At 47.1% G+C, this 25090-nt stretch overlaps 2 protein-coding genes across 3 annotated transcripts in view; one reads left to right on the top strand and one right to left on the bottom strand.

Moving 5' to 3' along the window:
* The window catches only part of LOC129532459 (putative uncharacterized protein encoded by LINC00596), a 33013-nt gene extending 24755 nt beyond the window's left edge, over positions 1 to 8258 (bottom strand). Inside the window, exons 1-4 of one of the 2 annotated variants that reach the window (XM_063704327.1) lie at positions 6887 to 8258; positions 5875 to 5951; positions 3904 to 4343; positions 1679 to 3604 (exon numbers count right to left, since the gene is read on the bottom strand). In XM_063704327.1, the coding sequence (XP_063560397.1) occupies positions 3495 to 3604; positions 3904 to 4006 (213 nt within the window). In that variant the 5' untranslated portion in view covers positions 4007 to 4343; positions 5875 to 5951; positions 6887 to 8258 and the 3' untranslated portion in view covers positions 1679 to 3494. Of the gene's footprint in view, positions 1 to 1678; positions 3605 to 3903; positions 4344 to 5874; positions 5952 to 6886 lie in introns of those variants that run through there. The other variant, XR_010132990.1, reaches the window with a different exon arrangement.
* A 5300-nt stretch (positions 8259 to 13558) lies between these two features.
* Positions 13559 to 25090, top strand: part of RARRES1 (retinoic acid receptor responder 1) — a 35766-nt gene continuing 24234 nt past the window's right edge. Inside the window, exon 1 of the mRNA XM_031009274.3 lies at positions 13559 to 14218. Coding sequence (XP_030865134.3) covers positions 13718 to 14218 — 501 coding nt within the window. The 5' untranslated portion in view covers positions 13559 to 13717. The remainder of the gene's footprint in view (positions 14219 to 25090) is intronic.

The raw sequence follows: 25090 nt of genomic DNA, 5'->3' as shown, positions 1-25090 counted from the left end.
AGCAAGAAATAATTTATTTGCACAAATAGATCTTGTGGCCTGGCGTGCGGGCTCACGTGTGGAATCCCAGCACTTTGGGAGGCTAAGGCAGACGGATTGCTTGTGCCAGGAGTTCTAGATCAGCCTGGGCAACATGGCGAAACCCCATCTCTACTAAAAACACAAAAATTAGCCAGGCATGGTGGCACATGCCTGTAGTCCCAGCTACTCAGAAGGCTGATGGGGAGGATCACCTGAGCCCAGGAGGTGAAGGGTGCAGTGAGCCAAGATTGCACCACTGCACTCCAGTCTGGGTGACAGAGCAAGACCCTATAAAAGAAAACAAAAAAAAAATTATTGAGCTTTTTCGTACCAAGTATAGGGACAGGGATAATATGTATCAAAAAGTTTTGCTAATTACTAATTGCTATTAACAATTACCATTGTTACAGCCCCAGTTCTAGTGTTAACATGATATCTGTTATGGGCTCAATTGTGTCCCCCCAAAATTCATACATATATTGAAGCCCTAACCCCCAGCACCTCAGAATATTACAGCATTTGGAAACAGACTCTTTAATGAGGTAATTCGTTAAAGTAAGGTCATTGGAATGGGCTGTAGTCCAACATGACTGGTGTCCTTATAAGGAGACAAGGACACAGGCACACACAGAGGGAAGATCATGTGAAGACACACAGAGAAGGGGAAGCCAAGGGGAGAGGTCTCAGAAGAAACCAGCCCTGCCTACACCATGACACTGGACTTCCAGCCTCCAGAACTGGGAGAAAATAAATGCTGTCTGATCTGCCCAGTCTGTGGTATTCAGTTATGGCAGCTCAGCAAACTAATACAATATATGAAAGACTCTGCTCATGATGAGGTTAGGTCTCGCCCAGCAGTCACTGTTGTGGTAAGCATTTGTGCTGTTCCACATACTTCCAGCTCTCCGCCTCCTGGAGAACATGATGATATTGTACTTTCCCACCCCCTGAAGAAGTTAAGCACTGCCTACGACATGCTTTTGTCAATAAAAGGTGAGCAGAAGTAATATGTATCACTCCTGAACAGAAACTCTAAGAGCCTAAGCATAATTCACCCTGTTCTCTTTTTCCTCAGTTGTAGCAACAAGAAATGTTCCAGAAGCAGCTGCTCCACCAGCCTGCCCTGTGGAATAAGAACACCGACAATGCTATGGTAAAACCCCCAGCCAAGCCATAATGGACTTGTGATGAGAGCAACAAATAAACCTTTGTTATCTTAGGTCCTGAGATGTAGACATTGTTTGTTATTGCAGCATATCCTAGACCACCCTGACTGCCACATCAGTTTACTTACAATTCAAAATAGGAGTCATCTCATTTACCAAATTCCAGACATTCATTTGTTTCATTTAGCTCAGAGCAATAAGCATATCAATTAAACTCTGATCTTTGGTGGTTTGGATTTTTTTTTAACTTAAAATATCTGGTAATAAGGCCAGGCATGATATCTGCATGATAGTAAGAAGTCACAAGTCTTCTCTCAGAAGGTGGGAAGATGTTAGTGAGATGTGTCCAAAGAAAGGACAACTTAGCAAGGTTCTCTGCACCGGGTAGGCACAGGTAAAAGAGAATAAAACTACAGTGTTTCAAACTGGCAGTTCCCTCTGATTACCATGGAATTCATCCCACACCCAGCACTTCACACAGAAGAGACTGAGCCAGTTTGAGTTGTTGAGCTGGGACTAGACCCCATGCCTTCTGACTCTCAGACCAGAGCTCTTTGCCCTGTACCATCCTTCTTAGTTCTTTAAGAATCAAAAGATAGAATTTCATTTTAGCCAACAATAGTATCTCCTTATCCTAAAGCCTCATCATAATTCTGATATTTACCAGTGAAGAGAAAAACATGTTTACAGTGGCATTTGTTTCAAAAAAATAATCCAACCCAACTCACCCTGTGCACAGTAGGCTCTTTTCAAGGCTAGGTGTGCAGGGACTTTAGAGAAGCCTCTAAGAGCAAATGCCCATTGCTGGGCTTCAAGGTTTTCCACCTTTTTCCTTTACTGCCAAGTAGCCACTGGCATGATTCCAGCCAGGTTCACTGCTGTTCTGTTTGGTCTTCCCTACAATTCATTCACTCGGCCCACACCTTCTGCCCAGACCAGTCTGCCCCTTGCTGCTCTCACAACATGCTGACTCTTCTGAACGCCCACAAATCCAGCTTTTCTGCTTCTGGACTTGAAGATCCACCCACTGCACATTACATTCCAAGGAACTAGGGGTAGGATGGCTGAATAGAAGCCTGCACCAATCATCCTCCCTGCAGGAGCACCAAATTTTAACAACTAACCACGCAAACAAATCAGCACTGTCATAAGAACACTCCAAGGAATCAACCAACCTCTGTCTGTATGTATTCACGTATTCTAAGTCATCTAGGTGATTGTGTTGTCTATTTATTAGCCAGGTTGATTTATCAGTACTTCTGTTTGCTCTCACTATTATACATATGCCCTGCTGTGCACCCTGTAGAAATAATGGTGAAGAGGGGAAAATAGAATGAGGGCTTTCTAACACACTGTCCTGTTATCTAGGCTGCCACATGTGGGAAGACGCCTTCCCCTGTGGTATGAAGAGTTGGTTTTGGTTTGCCTTGATAACATACTCTATGCAAATTTCACTGATGAACGCCAGTGTCATAAACAGAATTGCATAAATCAATCGCTCCAGAAAGTTCATGGTATACAAATATTAACAAGTGTTACAAATTTTCTTTGAAATTTTCTTTGAAGAACGTAAGATTCTAACTATTATTGCCGGAAAAAAAAAAAAACAAAAAAAAACCATTAAAATCCTTTATTTCACTCTGTAACGAATACACCATCTTCTCAAACAGGAAATAAGGTTTATGATTTCAGGCTTTATTTAAATACCCTTTGCTTGAAAAACTAAAACAGTCCCAATTTGTAATTTATTTTACATCTCAGTTTATAGATCACTTAGAAGAGTGTTAATTCATTCTTGGAATGGCAAATGTCCTGTCTTAAGTGACTGATGGAAAAACAAAATGCCATGCCAAATTCATCAGAAAATGTATAATTGAGCTATAAATACATTGTGTTCTTAACTAGCATGACATGCCAAAAATGACGGCTTACTTTGGAAAATTGCAAAATCCAACACATGGGGTACTGACCATTTTCACTTCATTACATTTGAAAGCCCATCTGTTGGCAATTATGTGTCAACACGGGCTTCTCAAATCCATGTAATCTAAATTACTTTTAGTTTTAAATGTGAACACATGGCAGGTTTTAAAAGAATTGTTTCATGCCACCAGTAAGGGGAGCACAGAAATGTGTAACAGTTCTATTAATCAGCTCAAGCTTAGTAATATTTCTACATCAAAAGTAGTAGAGCAAATAGGCTGTCTCCATTGTGTACTTTGGCTAACAACCAGTATTGAGATCACCAAATAATTTAAATACAGGAAACGTGATGCTTTCCATCTTCTTTAGAAGCCACCAGTCTGGTTAGCCCAAATGCCACACACAAATGGTCCTAAGTTCCTGGCTGTTGAGTTTCTCCAGGACTACAGAGTCAGCCTCACAGGGGCCTGAAGTCCAACCAGGCTCCCTGAGATGTGGAGAAATGCCCATGTCAGAAACAAGGCTTTATCACTTCTTCCATAGCCCCCAGGTAAACCAGAATAAAAGGAAGCTTTCATTAACGGTGACAGAGACAGCTAGCTGTTCTTCTCTAAGAAATGATCTTTGAGGCCAGGCATGATGGCTCACGCCTGTAATCCCAACACTTTGGGAGGCCGAGGCAGGCGGATTACCTGAGGTCAGGAGTTCAAGACCAGCCCGGCCAACATAGTGAAACCCCATCTCTATTGAAAATACAAAAAATTAGCTGGGTGTGGTGGTGGGTGACTGGAATCCCAGCTACTCAGGAGGCTGAGGCAGCAGAATCGCTTGAACCTGGGAGGTGAGCCAAGATCACACCACTGCATTCCAGCCCGGGCGACAGTGTGAGACTCCATCTCAAGAAAAAAAAAAAAAAAAAAGGAAATGATCTTTGAATATAGTTCTAAAGATCGAGTGACTTCTTCAGTATTCTTCTCTTCAGCTGAAATAATCTCAACTTACCTAACCACAAAGCCACATTTCCTGGCCCTTAATTCACTTTGCCACTGTAATCGAAGCCCTTAAGTAAATCAGAGTCTCCCCAGTTGTGGAATGTACAAGCAGCACTTGGGTGGGCCATACCTGAGCTTGAATCTGTTCCCTGCTCCCTTCTTACTGATACAACCTCGACCAGTTACTTCTCTGAGGCACCCAGTTTAGTCCTCAAACTTGTGGAGATTAAACAAGATTATTCTGTAAGAGAAAGCATATAGCATCGTGTCTGAAACACAGCTCCACAAAATACTACTTGCTCTTTCTCTTCCCAAACGAAGTACTATAGAGAAAAGTCAGTTGTCTATAACTGTGCTGTATGATACAGTTATCATCAGACACCATGTAAATGTATGTGGCTATGTATATTTAAATCTATTTAAATTAAATACAATTAAAAATTCTGTTCTTAGACTGCACTGGCCATAATTCAAGCACTTGGTAGCCACATGTAGCTAGTACAGATATGGATCATTGTCATCAGAAAGCTCTCTTGGACAGGGCTGATTACCTTATCCTGTTGGGTGCTGACACTTCCAAACACATCCATGTCAGTCTCTACCTAAACTGTGTCATGTGAAATCTTTCCTTGGTGAGAGGAATAAATGCAATCACCCTGTTTTCTGTGGCATCTCTTTTAGAAAGAACCTCATCTCCAGTTCCGCATCCCCAAAGAATTCAGTCTCACTAGATTCAAGCTGGAAAGGCTTCTTCTTCAACCTCATAGATTCAGAAAACTCTAGTTAACTGTTCCATTGCAGCCCAAATCCAGATTCAAGGGTCATCTGCTCTGCGACCTTTGCCTTCCTGCTGAGAGTCTGGTGGGCTGTGGGCATAATGCTGAAGGCTCCAAGCCCTGGCTCTTGCTCCTAAAGCAAAATACCATCACTGGGGACTTAACACAGCCACATAAACCTCAGGTAGCTTATAGCACAATATTTAGGACACTGAGTTCCCCTGATGAGTCCCAAGTACCTTCACAGGAGAGACCAGTAAGCCAAATGCTCTGGGAACGCAGCTCACTCCATTGATTAGGGGCTCTGTTCTTTCTATGGACAGCTAAGTGCCTTCCTACAAGGGCTTCAGGACAGGCATTATGGGCCCAGGAACACGGCATGGTACATGTGTAGGTTTACAGGGCTTCACCTAAACAAAAGCTGAGTTTCCTTCAGAGCATGCAAGATGCAGGCCCAAGGAACCAGGAGAGCTGCCTTTTCTCCACCAGCGTTCTGGTTTCAAAGCTCTGAGATAACAATCATCTTGGTCACACCTTAGCTTTGGTTAATCAGATTTCAATAGTCAAGGCTGGATTATCCATATTCTTCTTGCCAACCTCACCCACCCTCACCTCTGCCAAGGAGGAAGACCAAAAATGATTACAGATTCATATTTTCTTAACTACAAATAGTTCTAATGAAAGATTAGGTTACAGGGGCTACAAGTAACAGCTGAAATTTTATTTAGTGGTCCAGCAGGTTTCAGTCCCTGCTATCCCTTCTCATCTTTTGTGAAAAGAAATCCACAGGTGACTTCCTTTTTTTCAAGATTGTATCTAATTTTTAAGTTAATGGCAATAATAATAATAATAGCAGTCACTTACATAGCCATTACTTTGTGCCAGGCATTGTCCTAAATGCTTCACATATACACAGATACTGAGTTGTTTGCACCTTACTAAAAACTCAATGAGGTAAGAGGTACCACAAAAGCATAGAGAGGTGAAATAACTCACCTCGGATCACACAGGTCAAGCAGGGCTATAAACCGGGCAGCCTGGCTCCAAGTCTACTCTCTGAGCCACTGTGCAACCTACAAACGATAACAGAAAAGAACCCAAAGACTTAACAGTCAGAGAAAGCTCCTCTGACCCCAAGCATTCTCTCTGTTCCCCTAACCATTGTTAGCCATTTCTGATTTGTCCTTCCAGAGACGGTCTGTGTGCACATCTTTCTAAATGCACATCTAGAAAGAAGAAGCTTCTGATATCACCTTGGGCAGTCACACTCATGCACAAATAGGAGATGTTTTTATCTTTTCTAATAACTGGTATCAACTTTGCTTTCCAAGTCCCTACTTGGGTGCTTACACTGGTGAGTGCAGGGGCAAGGACAGAGGAGAAAATAGTCTCAACGAAGGGTACCGTTGCAAAACACTCCATCCACCCCAGTGATTCTGCTGTCTTCTCTGATGTGACTCTCAGCCATGATGTAGGCTAAAGCGTCTATCTTAGGGATTCCTTCTCTTCCCCAGGGTCTTTTTTCCTCTCTCCCCACAACCCTGCTCTCCCTCACAGCCTTAGAGAGGGCAGCAGGGCTTGAGGAGCTGAGAGACGACGCTCAAATGGGAACAGACAGTTGTCCAGCCTGGGAGCAGTCACTTCTGACCTGGGGTCATGGCTTGGCCTGGCCCCTGTGGCTGACAAGGCACTACTGCCATGGCTGGGAGTTGCTGGTGAAAGGAAATGTCCCTTCTCCAGCTGGGTCATCCCAAAATTGGTGGACTCTGAAGATACGGTAGTCCCAACGCAGGTAGCAGCTGTGGTGTTCCCAGATTGTGTTTGGCTTCCACCACACCCGGCACTATCTCCCCACTGCCTCCCACCTCCCACCCCCAGTACGAGGCAGTCTTAGATCTCTGTGTTTCCTGCCAATACTAACTGCGTGTTGGATGAAAATCCATTAGGAATTTTCAACCAACGTTACAAAACCACACTCAGGCTGGCTTTAACCATGAAATAGACTTACTGGTTCTGACAATAAAAAGTCTAGAGACAGGGCAGGCTTCAGATGGGTCACGGTCCAGTGGGTTAGTAACACCCCCAAGGGCCTGGTTTCTTTCCGGGCTTCATCTGTGCCTTCCACTGAGTCGACACCATCCTGAGCCTCTTTCCTGAGGGAGGCAAGATGGCACCACCAGCTTCTGGGGCACACACTTCCTCTCACATGCACGGCAGAGGAAGGGAGAGCACACACTCTCAGAAGAGCAAGACAACTTCCCTCCAAGACTCCACCAACCGCTTCTCCTGACTTACTTGCCCAAATAGGGTCCTGAGCCTATCCCTGAACCCACCACAGTGACACTGTCTCTCTCCAGTCAGATTGCCAGAATGAGGTGTGTTCAGCAGCACTGGAGAGAGGCGAGCAAAGGTGAAAATCAGAGCAGCATTAGCAGGAAGAGGGGACAGCTGCTGGGAGGCCCCCCGCACACCTGCGTCCACATGCCCTCACCTGTTCTTGATGTATTCTCAGGGCTTGGCTAAGAGAACCTGGGGCTGGAGATGCTTGGGAACTGGCTCCTGGGCCTTCTTACATTCCACAAGCTGGGGTGTCCAAAGGTAACCAGGATGGCAGTGTCACCATGACCTTCTTTCTCCGCAGCCAACCACCCAGTCTCCTCATGCCCAGTCCTCTCATGTTCCGGGAAGACACATCCCAGGCCCTCTGGGACGGGTTTGCTATAGACTGAATTGTGTCCCCCCAGTTCATGTGTTGAAGCCCTAACCTCCAATGTGATGGTATTTGGAGGTGGGGCCTTTGGGAAGCGATTACAGTTAGATGAAGTCTAACCATAATTACTAATCCCATGGTGGGATTAGTGTCCTTATAAGAAGAGACACAGAAGCTTGCTGCTTCCCTCTCTGCTGTGTGAGCATGCAGTTTCAGGCCACATCAGGAAGAGGGGCCTCGGCAGGAACTGAATCAGCCAGCATCTTGATCTTGGACTTCCCAGCTTCCAATCCATCGAAAACACATTTCTGTTGTTTAAGCCACCCAGTTTGTGGTATTTTGTTATGGCAGACCAAGTTGGTTAAGACAAGGAAAATAAACAGCCAATGCCTCTCAGAGCCCTCTCTCTCTGCTCTCTGGCCTCTCTATGTAGTCAAGAGGATAGAAGCGGGGCAAGTACAGCTGTTCAGGGGCTGCTGCATACGTCTACCTAGCATAGGGCACAGAAGCCAATGCTGCAATCTGCTCAGTCAGAACTTAGGTCTCTTGGCTCAAGACCTGGTCCCTATTTAAATAAAAATACTTCCAAGATGAGCAATGCAGTGAGCCGTGGCAGCCACTGACACTACAGTATGAATCTGCTCAGCAGTTCATTCCCTGGAAGTTTCAATGTGAGGAAACATGACTAGGTCCGAGGCAAGAAAGAGTGTGGCGAGGCAAGACTCAGAGAAAGGGAGACAAGCTGGAACTACACAACAAGCAAGCAAGGCAGGCTCTGGCTACACGGAACGATAGAACTGTAAAGCTCCTGTGGCAGTCTTCCCTACCAGAGGAGAAACTGATTGAAGCGCATTCGGAAACAGCACCTCATTTATTTACTTATTTAGAATAGGCAATATACACTATACACACATGAAAAAAGCAACCACCACAAAAGAGAGCCAATGGTGAAGAGTTTCTCTCTCATCCTATATTGGCAATTCTTATAAACCTTTGCAGAGACAGCTTTTGCATATTTCCACGTTTATGTATGTTATTTTTTTTCTTTTTAAACAAATAGCAGCATACTACTTGCCCTACTCTACACCTTGCTGTTAACAACATTATACCTTAGAGATGGTTCAGTATCACAACACCTCAATATACCTCTTCTTCATGACTGTACAATATTCCATTCTATGGAGGTACTATAATTATTCAACCATGAAACACAGGTGTTTTCCCAGCCCTTAACTCTTCATTATTTTAAAAAAAAAAAATCTGTATTGGTGTCTATTGTGTGCCAGTCACTGTTCTAGGGAATAGAGAGTAGAAAATGAGACATTCAGTGTCACTGCCATGGAGGAGTTTACAATCCATATGTGGAAATGAACATCCTTGCACATACTTCTTTATGTACATGTGTGAATGTATTGTTATTATAAACTCTCAAGGTGGAATTGCTGGGTCAGAGCCATGTGCATTTCTAATTTCAATAGATATTGCAAATTGTCCACCAAACAGGTCATGTCAATTTCCCCTCTCACCGTCTGTACTATCTTTTCATATGATTAAAAGTCATTATAGCTTTATATACCATTAGGTTTCTTAAACACAAAGTAAGTTCTCTAAAATGCTCATGATAACCTGAGCAATGACTAAGGAACTAGGGAACATGACATATCAGGACACCCTTGTGGGGACACATCTGCTTCTGTGCAGAGGCTGGGGCAGAACCTGCTGGCTGATACTTTCCTCACCTCCTATGTGGCACAGTCTTCCAGCAGCCCTGGGCCAGGGGTGGGATATGATGACAGGTCTTTTGGAGAACGTGGTGGACAGTTAGCAATGTCACTCCCCCATACAGTATGTGGCAAGGAAGAACAATCTGTGTACACACAAAATCTGTCTATGAACTGAGAAAAAACACAGGGATACCCATGACAGACCAAGGCCTGATTTCCCTCGTATTGAAAGAGCTTCTACAAATCAACCAGAAATCCAACAACCCCACAGGTAAGTGGACAAAGAATATGGACAGTTCTTGCAAAGGAAATACTCTGTGTTCCAGAAAATCCCTGTTTATAAAATAAATACTATAATTAAATGTCTACATGCATTGCTGATCAGCATCAATTTGCCCCCATTGTAACTGTTATCACTATTTAAAATAGCTAACCTCGGAAGAGTGCCCTGAGCTCACACAGCAGTGCTTGGTCTCCTGGTCTTTTCTGTCTTCCCTCTTGCTTATGACTTTCCATGATTCTCACCATCTAATTGGCAGGAACTGCACACATGCTGCACAGGCTGCCTGTTGGCCACTATCAGCCATTCCCACCCTTCCCCTCCTCGCCTCAGTGACAGAGGTGGCTACTTCCTTCCCACTAGGCATTATCCCTGCAGGGACCCCACTGGGGCTCTGCAGAGATTCCCAGATCCCTTTCTCTGAGTCTGCCCCTTCCACTTGGCATGCTTTTGCTTCTGACCTAAGGCTCTTGCAGCTCTTCAGGGAGGGCTGTTCTTGTGCTACTGCCCTTTTGTGCCCACCTATAGAAAGACTGAAGTACCTGGGTTATCAACAAGGGTGGCTCTTAGCCAGTGGCTGACAGGCATAGAAGAATGGAAGCCCAGATACCCTGCCTGGGGCAGGGACATCTCAGATGCATTGTTTACAGTTGAGAGCTCCCCTTCAGGTCGGGCTGAACCTACCTGTCATATAACTGTCTGAGATCCTTGCATGGCTATCCTTCTTCTAGCTCCTCACTGAATTCTGCTCAGAGCATTTCTTTTAGGAACAATCTTTGTTTCCGGGCCTGCTTCTAGGAAACCCAACGTAAGACACAATCTTCTTCCTCAGTAACAAAATCCTGAGTTTTATTTTGGCATATGGCCACCGTGAATAAAAACTACATTTCCCAGCTTCCTTTGCAACCAAGTTCTTGCCAATAAGATACAGGGCACAAGTGCCCTGTGAGACTTCTAGGAAATCCATAAAGGGAGTCCTGCTGATGGCTAGTGTCCATCTTGGACCCTGAGGGCAAGGGGTACACCCTCAGGATGTGGGAGCAGAGATCTGGAAAAGGCCTGGACCTCTAACAACCTCATGGATCTGCCAATACCAACCGCAGATTGTCTACCACCCCACCATTACCCCACAACTTCTTTTGAGAAATAAGTTCCTCTCCTGTTTAAGCCAATGTCATTCGGGTGTTTATTCCATGCAGTTAAATTTAATCCTAGTTTACAGACCAGGCCATTGACTCTGAAAAACGACAGACACTCAGTTTGCCAGCCTCCCTTGTAGCTAGGCTTTGCCAGTGTAACCCAGATCTGGCTGAAGAGGTATAAAGGAAGGTCTTGGGGGGAAGAAAGGTGTAGGCAGGAGGTTCTGGAAAAGATATTTCTTCCTGATGCAAAAAACAAACAGGTGCATAATGTCCAGCTCTCTTTCCACTCTGGCAACCTATTCCCTGCTACCTGCCTTTGGCTACAGCATGTGAAGATGTGCTGTCTGGAGCTGTGGCAGCCATTCTATAACCAGGAAACTACAAGTGCCTGGACAAAAAGCCAACCAGCTGAGGATGGCTGTGCAGAAGGATGGAGAGAGCCTGGGTCTTTCAGAAACTCACTGAGATCTCCCACTCCAAACCAATAAATGGTCCACACTGTTAATCGGGTTTTCCATTACATACAGTTGAAAGCAATCTAACATACTCACAGGGAACAAAGCGCTGAAGTAAAATCACCTGGAAGTGATCAGTTCTCAAAAAGCCTGCTACTATAACCTCTTGGAGGGTGCTATAGTTTGGGTGTTTTTGTCCCCTCCAAAATTCATGTCGAAACTCAATTCCCAGTGCAAGAGTGTTGGGAGGTGGGGCCTAGAGTGAGGTGTTTAGGTCATAAGAGTGGGTTCTCTCTCACTCTTCCAGCATGTGAGGACACAGCGTTCCTCCCCTTCATAGGATGAAGCACGCAAAGCCCCATTTTGGAAGCAGAGACAGAGCTAAGACCCCACCAGACACCAAGCCTGTTGGTGCCTGGATCTTGGACTTCCAACCTCCAGAACTGTGAGAAATAGATATCTGTTCTTTATAAATTACCCAGTCTCAGGTATTCTATTATCGCAGCACAAAACAAACTATGGGGAGATGACTAGGTTCTGGGAGGTGATTACCTGTGCTAGGCTTGCCTCTGAGGGCAAGAAACAGCAACTCCAGCTTCAAAGAAGTGAAATAATAAGAAATAAACTCCAGGATCAGCTGATTCCTGTGTTCAGCAATGCCATCAGGAACCCTGGGCCCTCCCCTCTCTCTGCTCTGCCACTCTTGAAATGGGCTTCATTCTCAGGCAGCCAGCAAGACAGAGGCATGCTTCTGGGCAGCACAGCCAGACCTAACTGGGGCCTATCGAGGGCCTGCACTCTCCCCCTTGGCTTCTCCCTCCAGCTGGATTTTCTTGCTTTTCTTCAAACATGCCAGATAGACTCCTGCCCCAGCCTCTGCACTTGCGTTCCCTCTGCCTACAGTGCTTTTGCATACATGTCCACTTGGCTCTGCCTCCTTCAGGTCCTCACCCAAATATTACCTCCCCAGAGAGACCTGCCCTGACCACACCTTTTAAGATTAACCACCTCCCAACTCCCCATTTCTTTTTCTGGCTTAATTTTTCTCCCTGGCATGTAATTGCATCCAACATAGGGCACATTCCCTTGGCCTCACTGAGTGTCCGGGCCCCACTTGCCTAGAAGGTGTGCTCCAGGAAGGCAGAGATGTTTAAGATTGTTCACCTTCATTCCCCCAGGGCCTGGAAGAGTAGGTGTTTCACAATTATCTGCAGAAGGAAGGAAAGACAGACAAGGGACAGACAACAGCCAGAGGAAGAAGTGCAGTGAGACAGGATCTTTCCAGAGATGGCACCACGCCCATCAACCCACAGGCTTTGCTCACCATGCAGAACTGGCACATGCCCACTCTCAACCACCCACTGGCAAGAAGGGATTTCCTTTAGCCCCACAATGGCACTGGGGTCCAGGTTTGGCGCAGGGGTAGACCCCTGAACAAAATGCAGGATGGAGAAATGGATGTTGGGAGTGCCTAGCAGTACCAGTTCTCCTCTCTCAGCCCTGGTTCTCCAGGACTTTTTCTCTTGCCTATGGTTTAAAAACAATGGCTATCTTAGCCCTTCACTGCCACCTGTCTAAAAAGAGTTGCCGCCGGGCACCGTGGCTCACGCCTGTAATCCCAGCACTTTGGGAGGCCCAGGCGGGCAGCTCACGAGGTCAGGAGTTTGAGACCAGCCTGACCAACATGGTGAAACCCCGTCTTTACTAAAAATACAAAAATTAGCCGGGCATGGTGGCGGGTGCCTGTAGTCCCAGCTACTTGGGAGGCTGAGGTAGAATTGCTTGAACCTGGGAGGCGGAGGTTGCAGTGAGCCAAGATCGTGCCACTGCACTCCAGCCTGGGCGACAGAGCAAGACTCGGTCTCAAAAAAAAAAAAAAAAAAAGAGTTGCCAACACTTGCTGCCTCCATTCCCTGAAGCCCCATCCATGCCTCACCCCGCTGGAATCCGACTTCCACCCCCGGCCTTTAAATCTGCCTCGCACAGGGGTTATCAATGTATCAATGACCTACTTGCTTCTGAGACAAATGGGACTCTCAGGCCTTATCTTACCCTGCCTTGCTGCCCACTCCTCCCTCCTCAGCGCCTCTTCTCCTGGGCAGGACCGGCAGGTGTTCAGGCCCGTCCCCAGCCCCTGGCTCCGGTGTCCCGGGCTCCCTGCCGGCATCCACCTTCACCTCCTCCCCAGCCCCAGCCCTCTGGCGACTTCTCCCACCTCCACAGTGGCTGTGCCACGAGGAGCCCCATCAATGCCCGCTGCGGCCTGCCCCTTTCTCCGCCGTCCCCTTTCACCTGCTGGGAAATCACAGCCCTAAGGCTTGGAGAATCCAAGCAGTTTCCCTCTAAAACCCCAGGGTTGCGAAACCGCAGGGGAAACGCCAAGTCCCTGAGCTGGGCTAGGGGCGCGGTACGAGGTAGCACGAGCGGGCCGCGATTCCTCGGGGGAGGCGTCCCCATTGTCCCCCCAACCCCGACCCTCTCCCGCCGCGGCCTGGGCCAGAAGCACCCGGCCCTGCGCTGCGGAGGCGATGAAGCATCCTGGCACTAAGCCGGGGCAGCGGGGAGGGGCAGAGAGAACCCAGGGGCTGCGGGAAACGTGGAAAAGGAGTGGCCCCATGGGGACCCAGGCTCGCTACAGACCTTCGCCCCGGGGGCGGAGGGGAGGGGCCCACCACGGCCTTATTTCCGCGAGCGCCGGCACTGCCCGCTCCGAGCCCGTGTCTGTCGGGTGCCGAGCCAACTTTCCTGCGTCCATGCAGCCCCGCCGGCAACGGCTGCCCGCTCCCTGGTCCGGGCCCAGGGGCCCGCGCCCCACCGCCCCGCTGCTCGCGCTGCTGCTGTTGCTCGCCCCGGTGGTTGCGCCCGCGGGGTCCGGGGGCCCCGACGACCCTGGGCAGCCTCAGGATGCTGGGGTCCCGCGCAGGCTCCTGCAGCAGGCGGCGCGCGCGGCGCTTCACTTCTTCAACTTCCGGTCCGGCTCGCCCAGCGCGCTGCGAGTGCTGGCCGAGGTGCAGGAGGGCCGAGCGTGGGTGAGTGCGGAGCGACGCGCCGGGGCACGCGCCTGCCTGTCCGCGCACGGCGCTGGGAGGTGACACCTGGGTACGCGCGCCTGCCGGCCCAACGGATGGTCCGCCAGGGAAGGTGCAGTGCGCACGACGCCCGGGGAGATCCCAGCTGGGCCTGGCGCCCCCGAAGTATCCCAGGGCGTGGAAGGGGCCCTTCGGTGCACAGCGTCTGCAGAAATCTGGCTCGTTCCTTCCAGCATTTATAAGGTCATAGGTTTTTCACAGGGCAGCGCTCTTGACTGCTCCCACACCTGGGAGAGAGATGCTTTGGGAAATTGAGGAACAGGCTGAAAGGGCAACATTTAATTTTGTCCGGAGGTACCCAGAGTTGGTTGCTATGGGGGTGCTTACTGTGCCCGCGCCCTACTAGTGGCTGCAGCCAAAGTTTTGGGCGGGATTTCCAAAATCTAAGCTAGTAGCCATACCATACCGCGGACGACTGTCTCTTGTTAATTGCAGTCCACCACGCTAGGGCTTCGGAGTAATGTGGTTGGAATTTACACGTAGGCCTGGGCAGAAACCTACTAATGCTGGCGTCTGATTTGATCTAATAGAAGTGAGTGAATCCGAGCCCAGTGTTCTATATGAACCGAATGAATGAGAACTTTGCAACCCGTTGTTTGGTTGCTGATTTCAAGGCACTGACTGTAGGAATTGTCTCGTATGTGTGAAGCTACTTTGCGTTCTTCATCCTATAGATTACAAAAGTTACAGAACTACACTAAGTCTGTCCCAAAAGCAAAGCTGCTCCTTCTACAACCTCCAGATATTCCACAAAGCCTGCAGACACACGGCCTCAAAGAATCTGGAATTGAGTATCGCATGTATTTAATAAATAGGTCGAGTTTTAAAGCGTAGCAGCAGGATTTTCATTTAACAGTGCCGAACGCCTGGTAGCAGACACCATTGGAAAGTCCTTCAAGGAGCTCAGCCTCGGTTCTTCAAAACTTATTCCTGCACCCGGCACGGCTGTATTTATTGAATGATTAAATCAAATTGTTCCTAGAAAAAGGCAACCTGGCCAAGCGCAGTGGCTCACGCCTGTAATCCCAGCACTTTGGGAGGCCGAGACAGGTGGATCACCTGAGGTCGGGAGTTCGAGACCAGCCTGGCCAACATGGAGAAACCCTGTCTCTACTAAAAATACAAAATTAGCTGGGTGTGGTGGCGCATGCCTGTAATCCCAGCTACTTGGGAGGCTGAGGCAGGAGAATCGCTTGAACTCGGGAGGCGGAGGTTGCGGTGAGCCGAGATTGAGCCACTGCACTCCAGCCTGGGTAACAAGAGCAAAACTCCCTCTCAAAATAAAATAAATAAAATAAAATAAAATAATAAAGAAAAAGGCAACCTGGTGGGGCATGGTGGCTCACGCCTGTAATCCCAGCACTTTGGGAGGCCGAGGTGGGCAAATCGCTTGAGCTCAGGAGCTGTAGACCAGTCTGGGTAACATGGCAAAATACCATCTCTGCCACAAATAAAAAAATTTAAAAATTAAAAAAAAATTAGCCGATGTGGTGGCGTGGGCCTGTGGTCCCAGCTACTCAGGAGGCTGAGATGGGAGGATTGCTTGAGCCCAGGACCCCAGGACCTGGAGGTTGCAATAAGCAGAGAATGCGCCACTGCCCTCCAGCCTAGGCAACAGAGTGAGACCCTATGGGGAAAAAAAAGAGAGAGAAAGAGAGAGAGAGAGGAAGGAAGGAAGGAAGGAAGGAAGGAAGGAAGGAAGGAAGGAAGGAGCAACCTATTCTTGTCACCTGTCTTTTTTTTTTTTTTTGAGACAGAGTCTTGCTCTGTTGCCCAGGCTGGAGTGCAGTGCCGCGATCTCGGCTTACTGCAACCTCCGCCTACCAGGTTCAAGCGATTCTCCTGCCTCAGCCTCCTGAGTAGCTGGGATTACAGGCACGTGCCACCACGCCCAGCTAAGTTTTCTATTTCTAGTAGAGACAGGGTTTCACCATGTTGGTCAGGCTGTTCTCGAACTCCTGACCTCGTGATCTGGCTGCCTGGGCCTCCCAAAGTGCCGGGATTACAGGCATGAGCCACCGTGCCGGGCCGTCTTGTCACCTGTCTTAACAATCCTTGCTGTCTGAGATACAAAAAAGTTCAGTTTTCCTAGTCCAACAGAGCAGTGAGATAACGGAGCTTGAGAACTTTCTATCAAGGTAGGAGAGTAGTAGCCAATGCCCAGAGCCTAAAGAAGGGGCCTCTGAGGATTTGCTCCCTGGTCACCAGGGGCAGGATTCCCTGCAGAAAACCAAGCTCACTCAGATTTCTAAGGTACACCAGTTTTCAATCCCAGAGATTTTTTTTCCCCTTCCAAACCCATTTTAAAAAGGAATAACAGGCGGGGCGCGGTGGCTCACGCCTGTAATCTCAGCACTTTGGGAGGCCGAGGTGGGCAGATTACAAGGTCAGGAGTTCAAGACCAGCCTGGCCAAGATGGTGAAACCCCTTCTCTACTAAAAATACAAAAAGAAATTAGCCGGGCATGGTGGCAGGCACCTGTAATCCCAGCTACTCAGGAGGCTGAGATAGAGAATTGCTTGAACCCGGGAGGCAGAGGTTGCAGTGAGCCAAGATGGCGCCACTGCACTCCAGCCTGGGCAACAGAGCGAGACTCCGTCTCAAATAAATAAATAAATAAATAAATAAAGGAATAATAAAATAGCTTGCATTATCATGCACTTAGTCACCCCCTTGAAAATAAAATAAGATACTTGACATCCTTCATAAAATAATCAAACTAGCTCTCAAAACCTGAGTGAATAAAGTAAAAATTCCCAGCCCCTGCATTGCTCCAATGAGGATGCAGGGGCTGGGAATTTTATATAAGTTACATAAATCTTAAAGAGGTCTTAAACTTCATTTAGTCCAATGCTTTGGGAAAGGTTATTTAAGTCTTTTCTGGCTATTTCCCTGTTTGGAATGGAAATAATTCATGTTCTGCCAACAATGTCAGGTGGTCTAAGGACTCATATAAGATATGAGTGCCAATTAGAAAGTATAAAAATGTGAGTTCAGGGGTAGTCTGTTCATCCATTAGCTATGTATTGAATGCTTACTCTGTGACAGGAACTGGGCTAGAAGTGTGGCCTAATTCATGTTTAGCATAGGGTCATTAGGGAAGGCCTCTTTGAGATCCCCTCAGTTTTGAAGCACTCCACTGCCTGAGTGAAGAGTGTAGACACACCTACATGGAGCTTTCAGTGTAGTCATAAGAAATTCCTGCCTGCATTATAAGAGCAGTCATAGCACTGGGGAGAAGTAAAACATGGGCCAGGCACGGTGGCTCCCGCCTGTAATCCCAGCACTTTGGGAGGTTGAGGCAAGCAGATCACTTGAGGTCAGGAGTTCGAGACCAGCCTGGCCAACATGGTGAAACCCCATCTCTACTAAAAGTACAAAAATTAGCCAGGCATGGTGGTGCGTGTCTATAATCCCAGCTACACAGGAGGCTGAGGCATGAGAATCACTTGAATCCGGGAGGCAGAGGTTGCAGTGAGCAAAGATCATGCCACTGCACTCCAGCCGGGGTGACAGAGCAAGAATCTGTCTCAAAAAACAAAAAAACAAACAAACAAAAAGAAACCACGATTGATCTCTCCAAACTCAAGGTTTGCACTCTACCCAACCAGTGCATTGTTGGACTGAGTGCTCAGCTGCTGCACAATGTCTATCATCCATCCAGAACTGACCCTGAGGGGCGAGCAGGTAGCCAGGTAAGGAAGAGAAGTGTAGCTCATGGGTATCCCTCCCAATTCTAGGGGTCACTGCATTCCTTTGTAAGATGAGAGGCTGAGATGAAGTCAGGGTTTTTCAAACTAAGGGCTCACTAGGGTTATAAAGCCAATTTAGTGTGGGATCCGGTTTTTTTTTTTTTAACGAAATAGTATAGACTACAAACGATTAGAGTGTATTGCGAAAGCAAGGGTAAGTAGTGTTTCCAAATGTGTTTCAGATATATATGTATGACCTAGGTCATAATGAGAAATGCAGTTCTTGCTGTGGGCTGCAGCTTTAAAAAGTTTTGAAAGCCTTTAGACTAAATGATGTTTAAGACCTCTTCTCGCGCTGAAATTCTTTGATTCTGTGAGCTGTTGGCGCATTATCTTATCTTTCATTTTAAAAACACTGTTGCCCTCTGGTGGTGAAATGCAGCAATAGCTGTGGTAGTAAATTCAAGGAAGGACTAAGTGCTAGCTGGAGGTGGGTGGAGTGGAGTGGAGGAAGTGTTGTTTTGTTTTGTTGCTAATTGTAGGCGAAATCACAGACCACGATTTGTGTTCCCTCACTGCCCCCACCTGATGCCTTTCTTACCTGGCCTTACACTACCTTTCCATAACCAATGAGGCTTTTACTTTTCTAGTATTACATGGCATAGGCTCAGGACCCACAGTTGGAGTGATGGGAGATTTTGGATGGTGCTGAGCGATCTTATGCTTCCCAGGGTTTCCTGGATCATCCCCACAATGTTTGCCCTGCTCCTGACTATTCGAGGCTGTCCCTTACTTGGAGACAAGTCTCCTCTTGCCACTCAGCAAGTTCTGGGACCACTGGCTCTGCATGGAGCATTTGGTGAGAGGCCGGCCTTTTACTAACATTTTGAGAGACTAGCTGAAATCTTCAAGCGCACACACTCTATAAGAAAGTCAACCCATTCTGGAATCCACTATTGTTTAGGAATTGGCCACTTAAACAAAACACCCTCTGACCAGGCCAAGACCAGTGGTTGGAAACATACTTTAAATACTTGATCAAAGCATATGGGGAGAGGGGAGCTATGCCCATACCTTAATTGCTTCAATTTAAAATAAAATCTGTAAGTGTATATTTATCATATATCTTTTGATATAGGGCCAAGGCCATTTAACTGGAGCTCCTTCCAGTCTGCACTGGTCATTTCTTGCATTGTTATAAAGGAATATCTGAGACTGGGTAATTTATAAAGAAAAGAGCTTTGATTGGCTCATGGTTTTGCAGGCTCCCCAGGAAGTGTGGTGCTGGCATCCGCTTCTGGTGAGGCCTCAAGGAGCTTACAATCATGGCGGACAGCGACAGGGAGCCAGCATGTCACATGGCAAGAATGGGAGCAAGAGAGCAAGTGGGGAGCTGCCACACCCTCAAACAACCAGATCTCAGAGCAAGAATTCACGTATCACCAAGGGGATGGTGCCAAACCATTCATGAAGGACCCACCTCCATAATCCAGTCACCTCCCACCAGGGCCCCCTCATCTCCAAATTGGAAAGCACATTTCAACATGAGATTTGAAGAGGACAAACATCCAAACCATATCACAGTCTTTCTAGCAAGAAAACACACCCATGGGGAATCGTTTGTGGTTTCCATTTTTGTTTACTTATGGTGGAATGAGCTCTCAAAGAATACGCTGAACAACCCTCTGCTTTTACTTTTCCTTGCCTAATCTCAGCTTATTGACACCAATTCAACAGCTAAATTTTTAAAGCATTTAACTTGACTTCATGGACATGACATCTTTGTTTGTACCCGCTCTTCACCAGTTTACATAATATTTACTTATGTAATGAGGTACTAAGTACATCTGATATATGCAAGTTTGGGAGCAAAGCAGCTGGCTTTGGGTAAGCATCAGGCCAGGCCCATATAGGCCACTAGGCAGGAGCCCGTGCTCGGGGGTTCAGGCCACCGTGGGTCTGACAGCAAGCATGGAGCCCTGTCCACTAGGCCTCAAGGCAATTAGGAGAGCACTTACTCTACTATGAAAACCTTTATTCCTTTGTGATTTCTCAATCTATAAAGCACATTAATACAACATAATTTATCTAATTACTGCTCTTGAGGTCTTCTCTCCATTAATGTCAACAATTTTGAGGGGATCATTCAGGATACTAGGAAAGCAAAACATTAAATTGTTCATAGAAACAAAAACTGGAAAATTAAAAAGGCTGCAATGAACATAGAGGGAGAAGATAAGTAATAAAATACTCAAGTGAACTAGTCTTAATTTTCATGTAAGGAAAGCTCCTAAGGGCTTTTATAGGCATTAGGAAAGAACGGCAGGGAGGGGGATATTTGCAAGATAAACTAGGATCTCTTCAGTGCCCTCATACTGCCCTAAGGATGAAACATAACAATTCTGAAAGCACAGAAGAGACAGGCAGGAATCTCTCCTTCCAGGCAATGTTTGTGCTGAAATAGCACAGATGTGCCTACGGTCTCCACCCCAGCACCCACCCGGTCCGCAGACTCTGATCGCAGAGTCTGGGTCTAGCATGGGGTGGGAAAGGCCACTAGGTCCCAGGGTTAAAGCTTTGACTTTGACCTCCTTGGCACTTTGCCTCAATCTCCTAAGCTAACTACACCCAGATGAGCTAGCCAGTAGGAATGTTTTTTTTACCATTTTATAATAAATTGTTTTTAAACCACAATTTTTTTTTTTACCAGCCCATGACATTTTCCACTTGGCTTTCCACATGTGGAGTCATAGCCAAGGATGCATGTAATCACAGAGCATTAGTAATGTCCCACATCAAGACCGGCGGTGGTGGGTCATGACTGTTAACTGCCAGAAGTCTGGCTTGGCTGCAGACTCATCCTTTTAAGGACCTAGGTTGTTCTGCTGGAGACTGCATGTAAATAATCAGCCCACAACGACTGACATTGTGAGGCATGGAAGGTTATACACACACACACACTCGCCCAAATCCAACCTGAAACTTGATCATCTCCCTTGCTGTTAAGCAGTATATCACCCCAGAGATGTATGACACTTATGTGACCTCGGCATTTATTTGCCTTTTTGGATGGTGCCTCAGTTGAAGAATGTTTCACAGAGATAGTCCCACAGTGGCTGGGGACAGTAGCCATAACAGGTCCACTCTGGCTGACTTGCTATGGTTGTTCAGGATGTCCCTAGCCAGAAAAATCAAATTACAAAAGGAAATCTTCGCTGGGCATGTTGGCTCACACCTGTAATCCCAGCACTTTGGGAGGCCGAGGTTGGAGGACTGCTTGAGCCCAGGAATTCAAGACCAGCCTGGGCAACGTGATGAGACCCCATCTCTACAAAAAATAAGTTAGCCACATGTGGTGGCACGTACTTGTAGTCCCAGCTACTTGGAAGGCTGAGGTGGGAGGATCACCTGACCCCGGGAAAGCTGAGGCTGCAGTGAGCCCTGATCGCACCACTGCCTTCCAGGCTGGGCTAACATAGTGAGACCCTGTCTGGAAAAAAAAAAAAAAAGAAAGGGAGTCTTGTACCATGGCTGTGTATAGGATGTATGTGATCCGTGGTCATCCCAAGGGCACATGCCCACACAGAACGTGACATTAAGGATCACAGTAATTCTGTATTGGTATTGTGTCCTATTGCTGCTACAACAAATGACCTCAGATTTAGTGAGTTAAAACAACACAAACTTACTCACTTATGGTTCTGGAGGGTAGAAGCCTGAAATGGGTCTCCCTGGGCCAAAATTAAGGTGTCTGCAGGGCTTTGTTCCTTCTGGAGGCTCTAGGGGAGAATCCATTTCTGGCTTCTAGAGACCACCTGTGCTCCTTGGCTCATGACTCCATCCTCCATCAAAGCAAGCAGCATAGCATCTTCTGATTATGACACTACTGTCTGCTTCTCATAGGACCCTTGTGATTACATTGTGCCCACAGGAATAATCCAGGATAATCCCACCTCAAGATCCTTAATCACATTGGCAAAATCCTTTTTGCCATGTAAAATAACATAGTCACAGATGCCAGGGATTAGGCAGTGGACATCTTCGGGCACGGGGTGTGGGGGGGCATTATTCAGCCTACCACACCCAGTGTCCAGGCTGGCTGTGAGCTCCTGCAAATATTTACCATTCTGCCCGACATATGCCGGTACCCAGAAAATGCAGCTCTTGCTCCCACCTCCTGTCTTGCTGACCTCTGCAGCCTTGCTAACCTCACATGTGAACCCACCTGCCCTCTCCTATCTCAGTACTCAACCATAGGCTGCTTTGTCAAAGCTCCTGAACAGCCAATTTTCTTTCCACGCTGCCCATGTGCTTGCCTATCCCAAACGAGATGGTCAGCTTCTACAGGCGCAAGGTATTATATCATGTCTCTATCTTCCTCATTGCACTAGCACATGGCCTGCTAGAGACAAATATTAGATATTTGTTAAATTAAATGAAGGTAGCTGGAAGGGTGCTGAAATCATTGAGGCACCTGGAACAGGGAGACAGGCCAGGACCCAGCCCATTCCCATTGCTCCCAGCAGGAGAAAAGGAGACCTGAAGCCTCATGTCCTGCTCTCAACCAGCCTTTTCTGATTATCCCCACCTGAGGCCAGAGGGGACCTGGAGGGGGCAGCTGCCTCTGGCCATTTCCACTCGCTTCCTACCCCAAATCAAGAACGTGGGACCCAGGGTTGGCTGAGAGAGAGGACACACAGTATTCTGGCTTTCCTCTCCACTGCTACTTAGCCTGAGAAAGCAAAGCATTCGCATGTAAAGGGCTCCTTGGGCCCCACTGCCTGGGCCTGATCAGAAGGTAACTGACTTCTGTTCCATAAAATGTATTTGCTTTATCTGGCCTTGCCCGAGAGAAGGAAAATGCAATAAAATGATTCCAGGGTATAATATAATATACTGATGCTGTCTCCATCTGGAACATAAGGATAGCACAGCAATTTCTATGCACAAATGAGTTGTTTACTTGTCTCCAACCAAGCCTGACTCGTAAAAGTAACCTTATAAAATGAAGAAGTTTGCTTTTACTGGAATAGCCTGACATTTATGTTTTCTTATCAAATGTGAATGCTGGAGGCGACATTTAGGAGCTGAGTCTGTTAGACCGGTGAGTCCCAAGATGCGTGGAGGGAGACTGGAATTACCTGTGAGCTCGTCCCCACCCACCCACTGCCAGCCTGAGAACAGGAAATTTAACGTTGTCACAACCAGCACTAACACAACAGGAAGGACCAGCGCTTAGCAACCAATGACAGACACTGCAGAGGGGGAAAAATGGGAAGTGTTTTCTGTAGAGAAGCTTTGGGCAGAATCATGTCTTTGGAGACTCCTCCATGGGGTGGTGCACAGTGAGGTTTCTCCAGGACACCATCCCTGCTCTTTTATTTGCTCCACGTTTTTGTGGTGTTTTGAGAGAGTTTAAAGGGGATGTTAGATTTTTTTTTTTTTTTTTTTTTTTGAGATGGAGTCTCACTCTGTCGCCCAGGCTAGAGTGCAGTGGCGCGATCTTGGCTCACTGCAACCTCCACCTCCCGGGTTCAGGCCATTCTCCTGCCTCAGCCTCCCAAGTAGCTGGGACTACAGGCGCCCGCCACCATGCCCAGCTAATTTTTTGTATTTTTAGTAGAGACGGGGTTTCACCATGTTAGCCAGGATGATCTCAATCTCCTGACCTCGTGATCCGCCCACTTCGGCCTCCCAAAGTGCTGGGATTACAGGCATGATCCACACCGCCCGGCCAGGATGTTTGATGTTTTAAATGTGCTCTTAGAATACATAAATACCCATTCTCTATCCCTCATCAAGTTCCTTGGGTTCATTTCTAACACACCCAATATTTCAATGACTTGACCCAATCTTTCAAATATTGGAAAATATTTAAATATTTTAATATTTCAAATTGACTTTATGCAATTTTGGTGATTTTATGCAATATTTCAAAAAAAGTGGGTAGTGCCTAATGTAAAGATAGTGCAGACACCTACTGGAAGAAAAATCTTTGATCCATTAACATGAAAACAAAGCTTTGTGGTTTAGTATAAACAGCTTTCACTGAAAACAGGACATGACATTGTAGAGTTGCTATTAGAATGAGCAGTTTTAACTTCTTGGTGCATATACAAATGTCATTATAAAACGAAGCAGTTATCCATCTAACAGGAAGCAGGGAGGGAATTTTCTTTAAAAATTATTTTAGTCCAAACTGCCTTCTTCGTGTTCCTTCTGGATACTCTTTTTTTGTTTGTTTGTTTCATTCTTGTTGCCCAGGCTGGAGTGCAATTATGCCATCTCGGCTCACCCGCAACCTCCACCTCCTGGATTCAAGCGATTCTTCTGCCTCAGCCTCCCGAGTAGCTGGAATTACAGGTGTGCACCACCACGCCCAGCTAATTTTGTATTTTTAGTAGAGATGGGGTTTCTCCATGTTGGTCAGGCTGGTCTCGAACACTCGACCTCAGGTGATCCGCCCCACCTCGGCCTCCCAAAGTGCTGGGATTACAGGCATGAGCCACCATGCCCAGCCCAAGTGTTCCTTCTCAAAGAACAGCACATACTGTGTCACCATGGAGTTTATCAGTTGCACCTGCTGAAAGCAGAGGGTAGACCTGCCACATGCACTTTCTAAGGTATCATAACCTGATTCACCAGAAACTCCAGGGTCCTGAAGTCACCACACTTTGAAAGAACACTCCTCCATTTCATTTGGTCCTGATGATACTCTCAGGCATTTGGAGAGAATAGTCCCGGCGTCAATCTCCTATTTAGTGGTCAGCTGTATCCTAGTGATTGTCATCTGATCTACATGTCACTTCCTACCTGCACCCCTTAGACCTTCAGTGGTTCCACTCAGTAGCTAGAGAGTCCTCCAAGTGTGGTCCCTGGACCAACAGGATCAGCACCATGTGGAACTTGTTAAAATGCAAGTTCTCAGGCCCCACCCCAGACCTCCTGAATCAAAAGTCGGTGTGGATCCAGCATGCTGGGTCTTAGCAAGCCCTGTAGGGGATTGCATGGCACACTCAGATTTGAGACTCACTGCTCTAGAATGAAGTCCCTGTAAGAGACCATCTCTAATCAGATCCCCCACCCACCATTGTAACCTCAACCCCAAGTCTACCCTGAC

Source organism: Gorilla gorilla, chromosome 2 (genome assembly GCF_029281585.2).
Source record: "Gorilla gorilla gorilla isolate KB3781 chromosome 2, NHGRI_mGorGor1-v2.1_pri, whole genome shotgun sequence".
NCBI classification, from domain to species: domain Eukaryota; kingdom Metazoa; phylum Chordata; class Mammalia; order Primates; family Hominidae; genus Gorilla; species Gorilla gorilla.
This window is presented reverse-complemented; position numbering and strand designations above follow the sequence as displayed.